This window comes from Crassostrea angulata, chromosome 8, assembly GCF_025612915.1.
Source record: "Crassostrea angulata isolate pt1a10 chromosome 8, ASM2561291v2, whole genome shotgun sequence".
NCBI classification, from domain to species: Eukaryota; Metazoa; Mollusca; class Bivalvia; order Ostreida; family Ostreidae; genus Magallana; species Magallana angulata.
The window spans coordinates 23,653,440-23,674,892 of record NC_069118.1 but is presented as its reverse complement, the minus strand read 5'-3'; the positions used below and the strand labels follow the sequence as shown (position 1 = coordinate 23,674,892).

At 34.1% G+C, this 21,453-nt stretch overlaps 1 protein-coding gene and 1 pseudogene across 1 annotated transcript; both read right to left on the bottom strand.

Annotated features, from left to right (window-relative positions):
- Positions 1-8,886: 8,886 nt before the first annotated feature.
- LOC128160819 (uncharacterized) lies at positions 8,887-10,519 on the bottom strand (annotated as a pseudogene).
- Positions 10,520-15,208: 4,689 nt separating this feature from the next.
- Positions 15,209-18,505, bottom strand: LOC128160818 (uncharacterized). Its single transcript, XM_052824141.1, has 3 exons — positions 18,124-18,505; positions 15,713-15,912; positions 15,209-15,316 (listed from the first exon to the last, which is right to left on the bottom strand). Exons 1-3 carry the CDS (start codon positions 18,338-18,340, stop codon positions 15,209-15,211), a joined length of 525 nt encoding a protein of 174 aa, XP_052680101.1. The 5' UTR covers positions 18,341-18,505.
- Positions 18,506-21,453: the final 2,948 nt, after the last annotated feature.

Sequence of the window (21,453 nt, the reverse complement as noted above, 5' to 3'; positions counted from 1 at the left end):
CAGAGCAGCAGTGAATTCCAAACTTCGCGACGATCAAGCACAATCCAGACAAAACAGGCTATGCTCTGATCAAATAGCAATAGAACGAATTATATTTGAAGAATCCAAAGAATTCAAGTCTTTGCTCTGTGTCTGTGTCTACTCGTTGATTTTGAGAAAGTAATTGACTTAAAACCTGTGTCATTTCAGACAAATTGATAAAAATAATATACCACATGATGTATGTGCTGCATAATACTGTGGAATCATTTAAATTCGTGGGCAACAATTTTCGTGGATTGTGACTTTGTTGTTTATTCGCGGGGATGTAATTTCGTGGATGCATCGGTTACTGTTTCAGTAATAAAGACAACTCTTTCTAAAACTGGTTTTCGTTGAGAATTTAAATTCGTTGGGGAGGGCTACCCACGAATACCACGAAAATTGAGTAACCACGAATTCTAATGATTCCACAGTACGCGAATGGCAACTAAAAACAATTCCTCGATATTTCCACATGGTTAAGGCAAGAAACCCGAATAATTATCTTTGTTCTTTCTCTTATCGTTCGAATGGATAATGTACCAATTCAGCATAAATAGTTGCCACGGAATTTAGTGGACCCTAAGCTCACAGATTGGTGTCCATTTTTTGAAGATAACGTTGTCCCGACATCACACAACGTTCAACGATGCAGGAAAATTGCTTACAAAGGCAATCTGACATCAGACACTGAGCTCAGAAAAAGCACTTAGAAGACCGTAGTATTAAAAGCAAAAAGCATACGATAGCCTAGCCTGAAAATCAATATTAATAGAGAAAGTGGCATCATTTATGATTAGGCAATGATATGTACAATACCGTGGTATATGACAAAAATCTATAGAAAGCAACCTATATAACATTAAGAACTTATTTCAAATACAAAAAAAAATATTGCTCTATGTTTCAGATATAAACATGAACAACATCCAAAGGACTAACAACAAATATACAATTGTAGGAAGCGAATTCTTAACATCAAATGGCCTGACTTGATACAAAATGAGACTTACGAAGAAAAAAAAACACCCCCATAGAGAACGAAATATGAAATAGATCAAATTTTGATGTTTGAGTAAAATATGTATTTTTACATTGTACTACTCATTGCTCTATAACTCATTATATGTACCTTTCATGAAAGAACTTATCTAGTTGTTTAAAGATATAGGAATGACTATATATATATATATATATATATATATATATATATATATATATATATATATATATATATATATATATATATATATATATATATATATATATATAATTCAAACCATACTCAATACATCTGTAGGTGTAACATAAAATAATTTGAATTACCCGTGTGGATACTGGTGTTTAATGGAACGGAACGAAATCTTTTAATTTAAAAAAAAATTGAAAAATACCTTAACTCAGACAACTTCGTTTTAATTCATAATCCATTACCTGTTATTTTTACTGGAGAACTTACTAGTTTGTTAATAAAGTTAGCAAAGAGACAATGTTTATATCAAGCAAAATTTTAAATTCTACCAATATTATTATGTCGTTTCTATAAATACTTGTTAGTCTTAGTTTGAATACTTTGAAATGAATAATGATATAACAAATGTTGTTACCAAACATTTGAATAATTTTCTTCTGATTCCGTTCAGAAATGCCCGTTTGGATATTGGTATTTAACGGAATCTTTCAAACTTTCTAAAATATTATATATATCGTAACAAATACTCCCCAATTCTTTATTTTTATCTCTATCTGGATAAATAAAGCAAGCTTAATAACAATTTCATCATTTAATCATCCTGCGTATGTGCTGATCATTTCAGTGTGTCTGTGCTTGTGTTGTGTACAACGGCAACTTTTATTTATCTATAATCAATTAAATGTTGTTTTCACGGGAGAACTTATTTGTTGGTTATTCAATCTAGCAAAATAACAATACTGATATTAAGTAAAATTTATAATTATACCAATCTTATTCACAGGAACAATATCGTTAAAAATACTTGATATCCTTATATTTGGAATACTAATTATACTAAAAACGCTGATTCAATATTATATGATATTTTTAATAAAGGGTTTTAATATGATGGAAAAGTACATGTACGTCTTTAGTTCTACCATTACTTGCAATTGAATAAAATAGATTCATCGACATCGAATAAATGCAACATTGTATTTGGAATACTTTGAAATGAATAGTGATATAACAAATGTTGTAACCATACCTTTAAATAAATTTTCCCGATGCCGTTCCGTTCCACAAAATACCAATACCCGTGTTGATATTATGTTTTTGTTATTGTACACAACACAAGCTCGCACACGCTGAAATGACTAACACATACGTAAAATGATTGAATTGATGAAAAAGTGTGTTAGCTGAATAAAAAAAAATTTTTTAGACGAAAGATAACTAAAGAAATTTTCAACGACCTAACACCTACAAATATATTGAGTTTAGTTTAAATCTCAACTTTATGTATACTTTGTCTTTCCAATATCTCGAAACAAACAGTAAATATGAGTTCATTGGTGAAAGAAGCGTGTAATGAGGTAAAGACAAAATGATTGCGCCCGTGAGAAAAGGGTCCTTATGACGTTTTGTATAAAACAGAGAAATAACGTCATAACGAAATGACGTTACGTAAGAGAAAAAAAACCTCGTTTGACAGTACAAAACAGCGGCGCTGTAATTTTGTTAATTTGTTTATGAGCACGTGTCTTAATAGCAAATAATAGCCCTATAATGCAGTATCTTTTATAATAAAAAAAATGAAGATATTTATATTTTTTATATTTTACTCATAACTCACGATCGAACGTAGATTCCGTGCTTGTTTGATACGAACAGGAGACAAATCTTGATCATCGGCATAAAAAAACCCATGTACATGCATATTGTAAAGAATAACACGATTGAACAATTTATATTCAGGAACAATTTGCATTGCAGTACTGAATCTGATATTGAATGTTTTGAATATAAATTAATTTGAAAATTACCGGTTAATGAGAAATCATTATATTCGCGACTGCGTTTTAGTTACCGATAAAAACCTGTTGATCCACCCGTTAGCATCTGTTTACTCGCGCGGCCAACTTTAACTTCATGTAGGTCTACCATTTTCATCTAAAGCCTCTTAATCTCTGGTGATTCTGGTCCAAAAACAAGCCAAACAATTTGGATGAAACCCATAGCCTTTTTGTTGCACGATAAAAAATCACTGTTTATAAAGGCATTTATACAGGATCCCGTCGAAAGATAATCCAGTTGTGTAGATAATACCACGAGGTTCCGCACGGGGAAATTGATAATAAAAAAACATGTTTAATTTATTTTATCTGTTCAATATTCATTTGTGTTATTTTAATCTAATTTAAAGAGACTAGTGAATGAATTATTATTAAAATATTGGTGTTAAATTTATAGGTAGATTCATGTAGATCCAGTCGTTTATCAATTGATATAGCTTGATATTATTATAAGTCGTAAGATTTTTAGTTATGTCATTTTGTTGATTTTTTAAAAAGATAATAAATGAAATTTGATAAATTCAATATGAAACTAAATTCTTAGTATGAATAATAACCTTTCACTTTCGCTTCACTATTTTTTTATACTGTAACTTACAGTTATTCAAGTTAGAATATTGAGAAGAAATTATTCATGGCATGTCATTAGTTGTTTTTTTTTTAAGTCCGTCTATTATTCAAGACTATTTTCATTGCATCTATTTCATAAAGATTAGATATACACTCTGAGAATTGTTTTAACTGAATGTTATAAATAAAGAAAAATGTTGAAATGTAACTGCAAAATGTGGTGCATACAGATTTAAGCACAAAATCAAATGCAAGTTAACTTTCCGATTGTCATTTAATTGTTACAAATATGAATTTATACAATATAAGAACCACTTTATTTTTGCCCCTGCTCTGTTTCTCCTGGGGTCAGTAATATAATTAGGCACAATAGCTGTATTATTTAATAGATGCTTATATAGTGCCGATCCGATCATTCAGAACAAAATATTTTTTTTTTCAACTCATGATTAGTTTTTGTGTTACAAAATTGTAAAGAACAGATACATCTTTAATCGGCTACTTTCTCTGTGTTATCAAAATGTGTTCAGAACAGCGTACACGTTTATTGCAATAAATAATGATAAGAATTTTTAAAAGCCATATTCACTTCTGAAATTAAGTTTACAAATTTTAAACCTATTAGTGATCTAATATTTTAATTAAGTATGCAGGCTAGCGATGTACATATACTGGTTTAGATTATTTAAAGCTAGCATTGACTACAAGTTCGTGCAAAAAAATTAACACTAAGTATTTATAATCGAATAGATTTTAATTTTTTTTTCCAATTTGAATTAGTTGTCCAAAAGTTTTAGGAGCCTGATTTTTTATATAAATATACATTATGGGGGGAGGGGGAGGGGTATTGACCCACTTCTTTGGAAAGAAAAATCCAAAATGACAAAGGGTATATACATGTAAATTGTGCGTACACATCTAATATAATATGTAAATAGCAATAAGAATATAACCTGCTCAGTTTGTTTTATAATACATGTAGATGCATTCCGCCAGATAAGATACTAGTAATATTAGAGAACGTTCAAAAACATGAAAGAAGTTTTTCTAATTTAAAAATCCGTGACATTTGAGCTACATACACAGGCGCTAGAAATTATTAATGTGTCTACAAACACCCCATCAACAAATGAGCTAACTAATTGTATTAACGTGTATATTTATTATTATTTATTGCTTCAGGAACTTGAAAAATTTGGCCTTGACAAAAATAGTGCGTGCATGCTTCAAAAAAATTAAGACAATGCTACGAGAGAACCAAGTTTAAAGTTTTAGTGCTTGGTTTGAGATTTCAGTAAAAGAAGTGTGAGAGGAGGGGTGAATTAATCAAGGTTCACGATTCGACACCTTTGCACGTTTTCATTTCCATATCACTCCCATTAAAATGGGACCACCTTTTTTTAATTCCACTACGCTTTAATTTTTTCATACATGTAGTAAACTGTTGTCAGTTAACTTTATAGAAATTATTGATGCTCGCTATAAACAAAGCGTAATAAGTGCTTGCGTAAAATATAAAAAAATCTACAATATCAGCAACGTTACATATTGATTTACACATAAAAAGTAAACAAAATTAACAACGTTAAGAGTTTTAACTATAACAATAAGCGCGGGATAAAAGAAACATACATTTCGATCCTGGGAAAATTTAATTGAATTCAAAATAAAGTATATCTCATTCATATTTTGACTTAATAAATATTATTTTTTTTAACTTCAGTTTTAATTCAAACACATTTTCGAATTTATTGAAATGAACATGTATCTGTATCGCACATTATCATGTTTCCTTTACAGATATAGTCCCTTTTTAGTTTTGTAGATGTCTACGCTAATTTTCAGACACTCGAGATCCATGCCAAGCTTTTGAAAATTATCATGATTATAAGAATATATACTATATTAGAACTTGGTGAACTCATTGTATCTTTTATTGACACATGTAGGAGCAAAATAATCGGCTCAAATTGTCTCTCTAAGAGCGAAACATCCCGCAATCTTACTAAGCTTGCTGCGTAATTATTTTCATAAGCCGGAACGAAGGGGGGGGGGGGGGGGGGGGGTCGGGCAATTGCATCAAACACACTACTACTTAGTTTTAAATGCGACTTTAAACGATTTAAATTGCAGAATTTACGTTTTTAATTAAGACACTATTAGGTATAATAATGTACAAAGGAACAAGAGCAATAAATATGTAAGACAGTAATTCAAATTATTACGGATTAAAAAAATATGAAAGCAACATAGAAATAAGCAAGCCATGTCGATTTAAAAACGAATCAAAGTAAAATTCAAAAATAAAAGTAAAACTAGATACGATCTCGTTACGAGTAACGAGTAGGTCTTCCTTGCGATTTCTGTTTTTAATCATACCATGAATAATCGATATAATTTTAAAATTACCCCCCCCCCCCCCCCCACACACACACACACTTTCAGATAATGTATACAAATCCCTAATTACGTAATAAATGGGTGTTGCAATGAGTTTTCCAGATAGATATTGCTACAGTTAACAACTTTGCTTTTATAATGCATTACGAAATCTTAATCGTTTTTATGTAATCTGTAATATACTTTATGAGTTTCTTGGCCCCCCCCCCCCCAAAAAAGGGGGCCAGCCCCTTTTTCCTGATTTCTTTGAAAAGGTCTTAAGAATACTAACAATTTTTGTTCTTACACCCATCTAAAATTGTTGATCATTTTTGAGATACAAATGTATGAATATTTTAGGGGCCAGCCCTCTAGATCCTTAATGGGGACAGGAATTCGTGTTTTGATTAGTGGAATCGATTTAAATCATAAATTTAAACATTTTCTCTTCTATCATGTCTAACAAAAAATGTCTACTTCTCTAGTTATATTGCGTCAAAGTTTAAGTACTTTGGCCCCTAAAAATCCCTAATTACGTAATAAATGGGCGTGGCAATAATTTTTTCTAATAGATATTGGTACGATCAACAACTTTGCTTCTATATTGCATTACAAAATCTTTATCGTTTTTAAGTTATTTGTAATAGAGTTTAAGAGTGCCTTGGCCCCTTAAAAAAGGGGCCAGCCCCTTTTTATTGATTTTGTTGGAAAGAACTTTTGATTCTCTACCACTTTTGTTATATATGTCTAAACAAAATATCAACTGATAAAAAGATATAAATTAAAACGTGTGAAAATTTTGAATGAAAATTCGTGCCCAATTTTCGTGCCCAGGCGAGCTCCAAGAAATGGCGCAACAGGCATTGAACAACTACATGCTGCACAACTTCAAACTATAGTCTACCCATCCTGAAAATTTCATATTCATATCTCTTATGGTTTTCGAGTTTATAGCTGCACAAAATGGGTCGTCAAAAATTACAAAATGGCCGACAATTCGGTACCGGAAGTGACTACGAAAAAAGTAACAAAAACGTATGAAGTTTAGATCACGCCCAACAATCTGTGAAAAAATGGTTGAGATCGGTCGAATAGATTTCGAGAAATCTCGTGCACAAAATTTGGAAAAAAAAAAAATAATAATAATAAGAAACAGTACGAAAACAATAAGGTCTTCCGCTGGAAACGGAAGACCTTAATAACCATTGATATGAAATCACTAAAGTGACAATCATGTGTAAATGTACAGAAGAATAAAGAAGTTAAAGCAAAATGAGAAAAAGAAAGATCGACTTTTGGCGAAGTTTCTTTTTTCATATATAGCATGCACAGGAATCAAATGTGCATATACTGGCGCCATACATTTTTAAAATGTCATGTTCATTGTCCTTAGTTATTGATAATGAATAATTTCAAAAACGTTCTTTGAATTGCACATGTAGTTTATAAAATCAGTTGATATGATTTATTGAGAAAAAATTAAAGTGCGTTAAAAAGACTTCATAGTTTTCGTGACAGTTACATTTTCAATGTGCACGGAGCCGCCCCAGATTAATAAAAAAAATATGTATTGATATAAATGCATTATTATTAAAATTTATTAAGGAGTTATCTAATAAGAATTTGATAATGATATCTTCAAAAGCAAAGATTATAACAAATGAAACAATGGGGCTATATACCAAACATAAAAATGACGTTGATAAAATCATGACGTAACGTCGCAAGGTGAACAACGTCATAGGTAAAAAAAAAACCTTAACTTTAAATGCCAAATAAAGGTATTTATTGTTATTGGATCTTCATGAAACTTCATAACTTTAATCTTCTGACATATATAAGTATAAATCCATAAAAATCTGGGTTTGTGAAAAAAATGCTATAAGGACCCTTTTCTCATGGGCGCAATCAAATAAGAAGTATATTTTTTTTAAATATCCATTACATTAAAACATCAAAATTTGAAGCAAAAAAAAAACCAATCTTCAATGTACGATAGGCTTAATTGAAATAATTTTTTTTAATTGTTACCCCTTGCCTCTTAACTGGTTCCATTCCGTTCTCTTTCGCTCCACAAAGTACCAATAGCCAAAAACACCTAATTGCTGTGCTTTGAACAAGTTACAATATGTAAGACACAAGTGTTGTGCTCGAGTACAGTGCCTCTCCAACGATGATCTCACCACATCGATTTAAAAAACAATATATTTTACTGGGATCGAAAGAGTTTTACAAACTTGTCAAGGGCCACGTGATAGTATGGAAAGCAAACTAACAAATGTAGAAGTGCATACATGTATGCCATCAGTAAATACGTCCCAGCTGATGGTCTTTGCTTTTAGGTTCAATGAGCTGTATTTAATTTAATTTCTTGTGCAATATTTACGACGACGATATATGTTTTTATGGCACAAAAACTTTTATATATGAGAGACTCTTTTACTCCCGGTTCAGGTCCTTACAAACACTACCGCAGTGTAAATAAAACATTCTTTGCTTTCTCTAGGTGATATCTTAATTTATATTTAATAGCAAAGTTATTTAAGTTCCGATACTCGCTAGTCAACCTGTTTTCAAGTTGTATTTATGCCGTAGTGTGTATATAACTCGTTGCTTTATTCGATTGAAATGAAAATCTGCAAGTGACGCAACTCAAATTGCTCGCAAGACAGCGCCATGGCATCACCAAGTTTTCGCAAAGGGAGGATTATGGGGAGAGTGAACCGAAAACCCTTGGCTAGCGAAGATGATAGAATTTATGAAGACATCAGTATAAGGATGGTCAAGTTTAAACAATGAAACTTACTATACACAGGTAATGACCATTTTATTTGATGTAAATCATATTTTACAATTGATGATGTCTACGTTAAATATTTGTATTTCTTAATTCACATTGTCTTTGTAAAGCTCACACACAAACAGATTGTCATTATTGTCCACCCATAAACCACAAAGATCCTTTATATCACAGTTATCAATGTAACGGAGAAACTGTCCATTATGATCCAGAATGTGAATACAATGGTTGTGATGATCAGCTGTTAGGATACGACTCTGACTGTCTGTTGTGATATCACAGGTTCTTGGTTGTTGAGGGATGACCGGTGTATCTCCACCTGAGTTTCCCGTCCTGATTAACCCCCACTACTGCACCAGCCCTCCAGTCAGCTACACAGATGTCATGGTTTCTGTTCTCAGTTATGTATTCAATAGAACTATTCCCTGAGTAAAAAGGTCTACCTTCATCATTAAATTGAATTGTTTGTTTCTCTGTAGATCCCGAATAACGGACAACCTTGGATTGAGTCCAATCATCACTGTACATGGTAACCAGGAGATCACCAGTTGAGGTGACACATAAGTTAAAGGGCTTCCATCCCTGTAATCTGATTAACGCTTCTGTCTGGCTACTCTTTACTTTATTCACTGTTCTTGTTTCACTATCCGAGTACAGTAGATTCCCATCACTGTCTACAGCTATATCATCGGGCCAAAACCCTAAATTTGTACGGATTGTGTGAAGTGTTGTATTTTTGATATTGAAGCATTTGATATCTTTGGTATTTCAGCTCGTCCATATCCCGTTTTCATTTACACAGGTAACACTACGTAGGTTTCTATACCCAGTTTGTATTGTGGCAACAAGCTCCGGTTCATCTAGTAATTCTCTATCTGATGTGTAGGGTTGGTTTTGTGACAATATATTTTCTTCTGTAGCAGTAGATAATGGTGTTATATGTCCAAACCAAATAGACAGCTTCTCGCGGTCTATTGGTTTTGGAATGAATGTTGGCAGTGATACCTGAACCTTGGGTGGAAGCTTGCTAAACTCTCTGATCTTAGAGCTGTATTCAATGATAGGAGATACTTCAGTGGACTCCTCAATTTTCCTTAAGGCATGCAGTGTTTCCTTTATGAGAGACTGTATCTGTTTGATTTCATTCAAATGTTTCTGTAAAAGTTCTTTGTGTTTTACTTTTATTTCGCTGATTTCAGTTTTCATTTTGTTGACAATGAAGTCAATTTCTCTATGTCATTGCTCCCCTTGTTTGGACATCGTTGTTTCAAGTTTCTCATATCCTCCATCAAGGCTGGCAAGCTGAGTTTCTAAGTCGAATGCAATTTCTTCATATGTAGGGGAAATACGATTTTCTAACTCTTTTGTATCTTTTTTAATATCATCTTTCTTAGCTTTGTAAACTTCTGTAACTTCTACAAAGTTATGTCCCTCATGCTGTTTAGATGCCATGCAGGAAGAACAAACGAACATATTGTTGCAATCCTTGCACTGGAATTCACAATTTCTGTGTGGATGTGTTTCACATTTCGAATGAATAAGGGTTGATCTGCGTTTCTGGAAAGGAACTATTTTATGTTTGTCATATTCATCTGAAATGTGTTTGCCTATACATGGTTTGCATAGGTTGACATGAGAAAAGTCACAGTAGCTGTGTACTATGGCGGTCTCACAAAGGTCACATCGGTGTACATCCTGGGCACTAGAATGAGGATCCATTGTAAGTTTTTCTATGAAAAAAATTAAAGACTTAAGATTATTCAATTAAAAATATAAAACAGTTCATATATTATGTAGTCTTAGTGAATAATTGATTTAGTAAGTCAAACGATTTTAAGAGTTAATTTCTTTAAAATTCATTCACCACACCCCTTCGCCTTTTTTCTTTTTTATTTAAGATTGATACAAATTCTGGAACACTTTTCAAAACTGCTCTGACAGTCTTTTTTTAAAATGATTAGTTTATAACAAATCAAGTTGATAATGTTGTGTTTGATTAAATAGTTTAATGAATTGAATATACAAAACATTATATTAATATTCAAAGCGAAAATAACTTATAATTGATTACTAAGTAATTGAATTTATACATTTTAATATCCATAGTTATCAACTTGGATGTTGGTTAAGTGAATATGCAATTATAGATAGATTACACACCTTGTTAAGAAGAAAGAAAAAAAATTCTAACTTTCTCGAATTCGTGCCCGAAACATGACTGATCCTGTCTGGTGACCACCTGATCAGAAATGAAAAAAAAATATCAATGAGAGTTACTTCCCGTTCATTGCTATCGCCGTAGGTTGAAAGTACATATATATCATCCTTACAGTTTCAGAGTCAACGTGTGATCGCAGGACACAGAACCCCTGACGTTGTGAAGATGGCAGTTTGTTTTAGCAGTTGCAAATTATTAATTTTTCTTTATCAGAAAATCTAAAACCCTTAAGTTTTTGCCTTGAGGTAATTAAGTCAAATACACCAATATCCATTCAAATAACTGTTTTGGTGTATTCTGGAGAAAGGCTAGTGACGAATGCGTTATATATCACAATCCAGTTAAAATGTTTAAATTGGAACAAACGTAATTTTTTGACGATCATCATTAAACAACTAAACTAAAATGGGAAAAAAACATCCCAGACATGAGTAAAATGGTATCTATTCCGCGCATATTATGCATGACTCGGATGACTGTCGTTAGTAATGGATGCGCTAAATGAAATCAAGGGAGTGTGCGAACCTAAACATATAAACATGTATAATTGATGTAGTCTAAATTATTTTTAATAATAAAAACATCGGAGCAAGATGACCCAATGCTGTCACACATGTATGATGAAATTGAAATGAATCATTACCTGGGATAAATTCCCATATTGGAGGCGGCGTATTCTATCCATTAACAGAACCTATATCAAAACGTTGATATTGAGATCTAAGAGAAGCTCGGACACATATTGGAGAAATGAGAGTCACGGCATTCAAAAGATTTAATGCAGCTTTCGTGTGTTAAGAGCCCACCTCCCCCTCCTCTCTTTCTCTCTAGATCTTGCAAACAACGGTTGATATGGACGATCCTCTTCAAAAGAAGGGGACAGCTAAGGGGACTCCTTACGGTGAATTGGGACGATGTGAAAAGAGGTGTATTAGACGTTAATGAAGTCGAGAAAATCTTTCCGTTTTCAACGGTTGTTGTATATTTCCATAGACATTAGATACTGAATTAAGGTGCTTTGTTTTGTTAATAGCAGTATTTGAGGTTGTGCAAAAATTATTCAAACAACATGGTTTTCCGGAATGAGCTCAACCCATGTCCACTGCAAGCTCGTTACCTCCAGAAATTGTTGAAATTTCAAAGAAAAAAGGACCGCTTCTTTGATATAACTTTATTTGTAGTTTTTAATTTGTTATTTCATTCAGGTTTGATGCACTTATAATATCACCTTCTGCATTGTCATGTCATTTATTGTATCTTTACAAAATAACTGGCACATGTGTGCCACATACACCTGATGTTATTATTGTTTAGTAATGAACAATGCACCATCTACCAAATCATACACGTTCACTTACATATGGAGGTAGAGAGAACGCTTTTTTTGTCATGAGAAAAATTAATTCAATGCCTGTTTATGGTTCTATGTACAGGATAAAAAAACTGAACAATTGTACTCTTAATTTGAGTCACAAATAAGCAGTTTTGGCCAAATAGTATTTAATGTATTCGAACTGAATGTATTTAAAATGGAAGCATATATTCTTGGACACACTGTATAAAGCTTAATGTTGAATTATTGTTATATGGTAACGCTAATTTATCTGAAAGTGAAAACAACAATATTTTTTACCTTGTCCAGAAATTTCTTGTTGAAAGTAAAAGGTTCTGAGTTCACCTGTTGTTTTACTATAACTACTGTATTACATTTAATACCATATTTGTATGTACCTATAACAGGTTCTAAGTTCACCTATTGTTTTACTATAACTACTGTATTACATTAAATACCATAGTTGTATGTACCTGTATGTTCACAGATATATAACGCTTATTTAGAGCTACTAAGCAACATTATGGTTCAATATTGATACATGTTTAATTAACCGTAGTCTATTAGTATAGACATTATCCATTGGTTTGATACAATTGTCCCAATACTCAATTCCAGCTATTCTTTTCTCCCCATTCATTTTCTTTTTTCTTTCTCCTACATTTTTCCTAATCAATGTTTATGTGCAATGTTATAGTAATTGAAAATTTTACCAACCTCTCATTTGTAAAATGACGAGAGCGAGATTAACATAAGCCTTTTGGCTTGTTTCTCAATCTTCTGTGTACTGTTATTATAATATGTATGATGAAATTCACTAAATAAATATTGTTTAAACTAAAGCTTGATTTACTTGTTATGTATTAATTATTGAATTCACCAAGCTAACCCAGCACTATACATTATATTGCTTGAAAGACACAGAGCCTGGCAACATTCAGGAATTATGAAATAGAACTTAACAATAAATAGTATGAGAAATATTTATTACTCCGCTATAACAAACAATTGGTGGATGTTGGCCGCATAATGATTTTTTGTGGGGTAACTGGGGAGCCGACCAGTGTGCCAGTTTAACTACCCATGTAGGGACACACTGAGGGCCCGAGTATGAAACATCAGTGCCCGAACCTGAACGATCCCCAGCGTTCTAAGGAGGGTAGTGAGACCTGCCCTTCTCACCCTGTCTCCTGCAGTGCTACCTGGTTTAGAACTTTGCATGACAAAGGCTACTTTATCAACCAATTATTACATGCACCAGCCTGTAGCATCCCCTCACTGGAGTGAGGTGGATGTGGCCCCACCTATACCCAGTGTAGGCCCCACTATACAAAAAATCCCAATTTTACATTGTAACCACATGGCACAGTTAACTGTAATAACTTTGCCTTTTATAAACCATATTGAATGATTTAATTTATATACTATCCCCTAGCTTTGAAAGCAAGTGGGGGGAGACACCCAGGTTTTGGAGCAGAAAGTGTCAACACATACCACTGCGGACTCCCCAGTCCCGCCACAGACATTGGGACAATGTCCCCCACAAAACCCTTGATAACATTAATATTATATATGTAAAACTAATACATATACATGTAATAATTTGTGTAGATGCTGGTAAAATAAAAGAAGCAAAATTTGTTGGAGACTGGTTAATATTTATATTTGCCTTAGGTTGTACATGAAATTGAAAAAGCAGGAAACAATGGACAATACCAAGTATGGCAGCACATTATGCTTTGAAGTTAACTAAAAATTTTTGGGCCAAAGCATTGGTCCTATCATGGGCGCAAGACAAGCATCAGAACTTTCTGAATACTAACATAAGAACTGTACATATGTGAATGCATGGGATTGTGAACAGTTGCTTTTTAGTTAATCACTGGATACTGGTTCCCTTGTCCATCAATGAAATATTGTAGAGCGCATTGAATATTGTTGAGATATATGTTGTTACCAGTGTTCGACAGGTGTGTACCATCTGAGCGAAACAACTCAAGCTCGGTTGCCTTGATGTTGTGGTCATGGCCGATGTAACAACCCCCCACCTCATCTGCCATGAAATTTTTCATGCACTTGTTAATTCTGACCCGCTTTTTATTGATTTTGTTTCCCATACCCAAAGGGGCAAAATGCCAATATCTTCTAGGTAGGATGGCAGACCAGATGAGGGTTGTTTTTGGCCATAAAGCATGCAATCTATACAATGAACATTGTGCATTTTCAGAAAAAACTTTAGAGGTCATTTGATCTTTGGTTAGGTCATTTGAACCGAGGTGAATGATGAAGAAATCTGGTGGAGTCTGGTATTTTGACATTGATGTTACCGTCTTGTCGAAATCCTCCCATTGTAGTCCACGAATACCTTTCCACTGAATGGTTACAGGTGGTTGCAGGTTAAGGGTTTCCCCCCCCCCCCCCCGGTCTTTCCGCTGCTGCAATTTCAGCCCAATAGGGGATTGAGGACCCCACAATCCAGGCTGACAAATCTAAAAAGGCTTTGTTAAAATTAGCGTTGAGTCCTACTGGTGTATGTGTTGAGTGTGTGTATGTAGTGTTGTCAAAAATACAGTGGTGCTAGATAAATTGGGAAAGTAACTGGAAAACCTAATGCGAGTTATGTGGGCGGATGTAAGTAAGAAAGGAATTAGATCTCCATCTCCCCAGTTGTTGAATTTTTTCATTAGAAAAACCCTGATTTGCCAATTCAGTAGCCATGCCTATGCGAAAACTGTGAGACTTGTAGTGACCTTTGATCTGTAAAAAAGAAAGTGACTTGTCCAAAACTGCCTGAAATTGGGAACGTGTAACTGGTGAGCCATCAATGTGAACAAATAAGGTGGGTTTTCTCGGTGGTCTAGCTTGGAGGAATGGAATGATTGTTGATGATGGACAGAAATGAGTTTGAGGTAGCTGTTGAATTTGCACAACCGAGCTCCTGCCTGTTTGGTCGGTCTTTGATGAGCTGATAGTAATGAAAAACTGACCCAACTGATTTTGAGAAATGTGATTTGCTTGCAAGGCCAGAACTTCACTTACTCGTAATAAGCCAAAAAAGGTAACAGTGTATGTTGCCGCAAAAAGTAATGACTCATAGGGTGAGCGGCATACTGACTTAAGGGAATGGATAATTTTTGTAAATAATTGGATTGAAATGGGGAGTCGAATGTCCTTGTTGACACCAACTGACCGCCGGACACCCTCAAGAGACTTGGTAACTATGAAATGCCTAGTGTTATCTAAAGCACCCAAAATTTTGTGATGGTAGGACATTGCACTTATATATAGACATATAGTTCTGTATGATAAATTGTTGATTGATAAATAAGCAATAAAAATGTATGAGTTGGTTTGTAGGTACAGGCCAGATTTGGGCCAAGTCATACTGGGCCCTAAACTGATGGAACTTTGCTAAAGCGGTGTTGTAAGACTGGTGGGTATTTGGGGCCAAAGATCTGTACAGAAGTCTTGATGCTTCCTGCTCCAAATGTTCCAAATGTGAGGTGGTAGAGGTGTGGGCCAATGGTCCGCCTCCGGTGCAAGACTTCGGAATCTGGCCCACTGTGAACGAGATAAGGCATCTGCAATGCAATTTGCTTTTGTGTGTATATAGGTTGCTTTGATTTGAATATTGTGTCTTAGTAACAGAAGAACAAGTTTTCTAACAACATACATGACCTTATCGGACTTGGAAGTTAGTGTATTGAGCACCTGGACTACTGCAGTGTTGTCAATGTGAAAAAGGATTCTAGTGTTTTGTAGACTCTGATGCCATATAGTAATTGTTACTAGGACTGGAAAAATTTCGAGAAGAGTCATATCCCTGGTAAGACCGTGTAAAAACCAAGAGTGAGGCCATGTTCCATGTGCCCACCTTCCACCGAAATAGATACCAAAACCCCCATTCTTACCCCCTGCACTGTCTGTGAAGAGCTGTATGGATTGACTATCCAAAAATTGGGTTCTTATAACAGAAACACCATTATAAGATTGAAGGAAAATTTGCCAAATGCGCAAGTCTTGCTTGATATTGTTGTTAAGCCTGATTCTGAGATGGGGTTTTGAAATTCCAATAGTTGCATTTATGAGGCGTCTGCAGAAGGCCCGTCCAGGAGCTACCACCTTACAAGCAAAATTGAGTAATCCAATGAGTGACTGGAGTTCTTGAAGAGTAACTTTTTTTGCTGATAGAAATGAATTGATAACTGACTTTAACTTGTCTAATTTGTCTGAGGGCAGAGACATGGTCATGTCATTGGTGTCAAAAGTAATGCCAAGAAAAATAAGATTTGTAGTTGGTTCTACAGTTTTTTCTAAAGCAATAGGAACCCCCAGTTCGTGGCAGAGTGACTTGAACTTGTCAAGTGTGTGTTGACAGAACACATCTTGTCTGGGTCCGCAGAAGAGAAAATCATCTAGGTAATGTAAAATATGGTTGTTGCCTGTGTGTTGTTGAGTGAGCCAATGCAAAAAATGAGCAAATTTTTCCCACAGTGCACAACTGATCGACGAACCAAATGGGACCATTTTGTCAAAATAAAAATAACCTTCTAACTGAAAACCCAACAAGTCGAAATCACCTGGAGCGATAGGTAAGAGTCTAAATGCGGACTTAATATCTGACTTGGCCATAAGAGAGCCCTCCCCTAACTTTGAAATCATGTCTGCTGCTTCATCGATACTAGAATATTTGACAGAGCATGCAGTGGGGTCAATGAAAGAATTTATGGAATCCTCGTTAGGATATGACAAATGATGTATGAGGCGCATATCCGCATCCTTCTTTGGTACTAGCCCAAGGGGCGAAACTTGAAGATTTACAAAAGGGGGTTGTGGAAAGGGACCAGCTACTCTATTGAGTTGTAACTCTTTGTTGATTTTTTCAAGTGCTATGGGCAAATGTTTATACAAACTTGGTAAATTTTTACTTATTCGAGCTTTCCTACGACCCAGATATTGAAGCCTGAAACCAAAACAGAAACCATTGAGCAAGAATTTTGCGTGATCATAACCCTGTAAGTGTTTTTGTAGTGCCTGAATTTTTATGGGAGTGTGTCCTAATGTATACAAATGTTTATTTTCGTGCACAAGTAACTCTGGGGTGTTTTCCTCCGCAATGGCTGCAAGCATGGTTGAAGCGGCATCTAGGGAAGAAAGTGCAGAATTTACCCCTATTGTAAGTATTGCAAGTTTGTTTAAACTCAGCTTGTTTTGGGATTGGAGAAGACCCATGTGTTATAGGTTTGTTGTATTGTTGAAATTGAGAATCGGAACCTTGCTGTGACATGAAATTGGTAGATTGATTTGTGACATACAGAAGCCAGAATTCATTATGTATATCACCCCAAGACATAGCTGGGTTGGACACCTTGCGCAGACGGAATTGTTCATCATATTTGTACCAATGATGTGAGCGACTGGCAGCTATTCTGATATCGCGCAGATATTTAAGCATTTGTTGCGCTAAAGCAGGGTTGTGTTCAAACATAATGCTCATATATATCATGAAAGCGGATGTCCACTTTTCAATACTCAACTGTGAGTTTTGTTTACGTTTAACTATACAGAGGCGGCCATTTTTAAACTGTACTTCGCCTTGAGAGTCAAAATCTTCCAATTCGGTGGCCGACTTAAGCAACAGAGACATATCAATAAATTCCCCCTCCCAGATTTTTAATTTTAACTTTATTGGTACATGAGATGCAATGCCGTCTGAGGCAGATGTCTGTTGATATGGCAAGCCTACTAAATGTTGAACAAATTCGCACTCACCCGAGTTGTTGTTGACTTCGGGCTGAACCACTGGGGGGAACTGGTCCTGAGCCCGTGCCTGGGGTGGTGGTAAAACCTCCACTGGGGCCTGTGGCGGGTCCGCAGCGGGTCCTGTACCTGTTCTGGAATGGCGGGGAACTTTTCTCCCTGGCGCTCGGGCTGGAGTCCCTGTGGGTGCTTTACGCTTTGCTGGCACTGCTTTACGTTTTGGGGGCATAGCGGACGGTGAATGCTTTCCAACACTTGCTGGGAGTTGATGGCAAATATGAAATATAAACTTGTGTATACTTCTGTGAAAAGGCAACACGTGCTCCTTGCTAAAATTCGATGAAAACTGTGGGGTTTTTGCAGGGGCTTCCGGATAAGCCAATGGTTAGCTCGTACAGAGTTTTTTTCGGAATATACAGAGTGTCTCAAAATTAATACAGACTATTTGATATAAAAACAAATAATCCTGATTATTTTCAATAATCTAGAGTGACAAAATCATCAATTCTTCCCTAAAACAGTTGATTTTTAATAACAGATTATGAAATGATGAATAAATTCATTATATATCTAAGTTATACAAAGCCAAAAGGTTAAAATTATAACTATATAATTATGTATAATTAGTGAACAGTTTCATTGAATTTATTTTCATATAAAAACGTCAATTTACATCCCAATTTTTGAAGGTATCAAAAGATATGCCTACTGAATTTGCTATAATCCTTATTTCGAAATCGTTTTACGGAAATCACGAATTATGATTTAAAGAAGTAAATAAATTAGTCCCAAGAACTTTGCTTTAACCGAATTTTAGTGTGTATAAACATTTGTAAATATCTATTGGTAAGACTTTTTAAATTTCATAATTTCATAATCCGTTCTAATTCGATGGAAATTTGGCTTTTGTACAACCCTACTTACGCCTCTTCTATTACTTTGAGTCTGTTAGGAGAGCTTGAAAATAGACCATTTGGGAGATTTATTATAGCATATGACCCCGACTCCAATTGCTTTATCCCGAGTTCCCCTGACTTCGTGGTGGTGAACTAGTCTAAGAACGATTTATGTGATATGTGACATAATTACACTGCGGTTAAGAATACATCGTATTCAAACCATAATCTCATTTTTGAATTCAAATTGTACAACATTGACCGTAAAATGTATGCGTTAAAACTTCCTACGAAGAAAAAAATTGTAAAACGTTTAACTAACAGTTACTCCGAGCAAAAGCTGACGCTTTATCAAAATTCGTTACGCTGTAAGAACTCAATACTAAAAAACAAAACCATAAAAGTGAAATTTAAATAATTTAATTGTTCGTCTTTAAAAAAAAAAATGAAGTGCATTATACTTCCGTAGGGCTATTTTAAAGCTGCATAGTCTGATTATTTGGCTATTACAGAAAATTTTCCAAATAATAATTATCTTCAAAAGTTACAAACTTAGGATATTTAAAGTCGAGCTACTTCAAAAGTAAGAAATTTTAAAGGTCAAATAACTTTTTAATTGTCACACAAAAATAAAAACCAAATCAAAATGCATCATGAGAATTCTGGGCAAAGTGAATTGTTTAGTTTCGTCCCTCGATTTATATTATTTCAATATTTTATTCATAAGCCCTTTCATTTTAAAATCTAGTAACTAAATCTAATAACATAGTAACATGAGGTCTTTTCTGGTTTTCATTTTGAATTTTATCTATAAATCACCGACCCCTGTGGATTATTTAAACAATGAAATGCTTTCTTTGGTTATCCATGCGGATTATAAAGGTGGCAACATTGCAGAAAAAATACTTAACTCGTTAAATGTAAATATAATATTGACAATAAAAGATAAATGAAATGAATCCTCATAACCCAATACCCCAATCTTGAACATTTTGATAATTCAACTAGATTATGAATAAACAGATCTGCATTTAGATTACTTTGAAAATATCTAAATTTCTTTGTCCATGGTTGTATGATTTAGATTTTGTTTTATCTACAAGACTATTTTTGCAAGCCTTGCCTAAATTTTGCTATACTTGTTGCAGATTTTACACTGTTTGGCAAAGTGTTTCGTAATCTAATTTTTGACGGTAAAAAAAAACAATATTATACTATGCAACAGTTCTAGTAACTGGAATGTGAAACAAGTTATTATTACGCAAGGAGTAATAATGTGAAATTAGAGGGCATTGTTCAACCATATTATACAAATATTTAAGTGTATACTTATTAAGTATAATTATTTACACATAAATGTAACTTGTGTATTTTTCTTCTGTCACTTAATGTTTCCCACCCTAATTCTTTATATAAGCTTTATCTTGAAGAAGTGCGCCTTAATCCTTGAATAATCCTGAAATAATGCGTCCGGCCTCTATCTGTACTCTTTCTTATAAATTGTTCTGTCCTTGTGTGCAGTTAAATCATTAAACATCACTATATTCTAATATAGGACAGAGAGTAGACTAAAAGCTTGTGTATTTTATTCCATTATTAGATAAATGTGATAATGTTTACATTCTTTCAGAGTAGGGCTCGCGTGGCATCTATACCAAAGTGCCCGAAGAGAGACTTCAAAGAAGTATTTCTAGATGCGAATCCAAATGGTGAGAAGATACAGGTCATTTGAAAATAGCAACTAAAAGTTCAAACACACATATACACACTTACATGAATTCAATATTCTGTACTTTAAATTGAAGGACTTAATTTTAGATAATTTGTTTATTAAATACCATGCATGCTTACCGGTATGTTACATGTGTATATTCTTTGATTTTTTCCTAAAAGCCTTAATTTAAAGATTGATAAAAAATTAAGATATCCCAAATCTAATTAAATGCTTTAGCATTTTTCACAAGTTCAGTTTTACTGTATAAATATAAGCCAATTGTTTTTATTTCTAAAAGTAAATAGAACATGCTCATCATAATCCCGCATCTACTTATAAAGATTTGAATTGTTTGGGGTTTTTTCAGCAATAAACTTACTGGAAAAAATGTTGGATTTGGATGCAGACAATCGAATCACGGCTACAGAAGCCCTGGCTCATCAGTATCTAGCCCTGTATGCCGATCCGACAGATGAACCTACAGCTGAGCCCGTCTATAAACCCTTCGATGAAATGGAACTCATTGTAACAATATGGAAAGGTTGGATTTACTACCATCTTCAACCATACACAAGATCCCCCTAACATTTGTGAAATAGTGATGATGTTGTAAACAAATTTTAATTTGAATCCCCAAAATATTTGCGAAATGATCATAACGTCTTGCTCTTTATATTTCTCGCAGTAAATAAGAACCGATTTCTCCGAGACCTCTATTAATACTTGCTTATT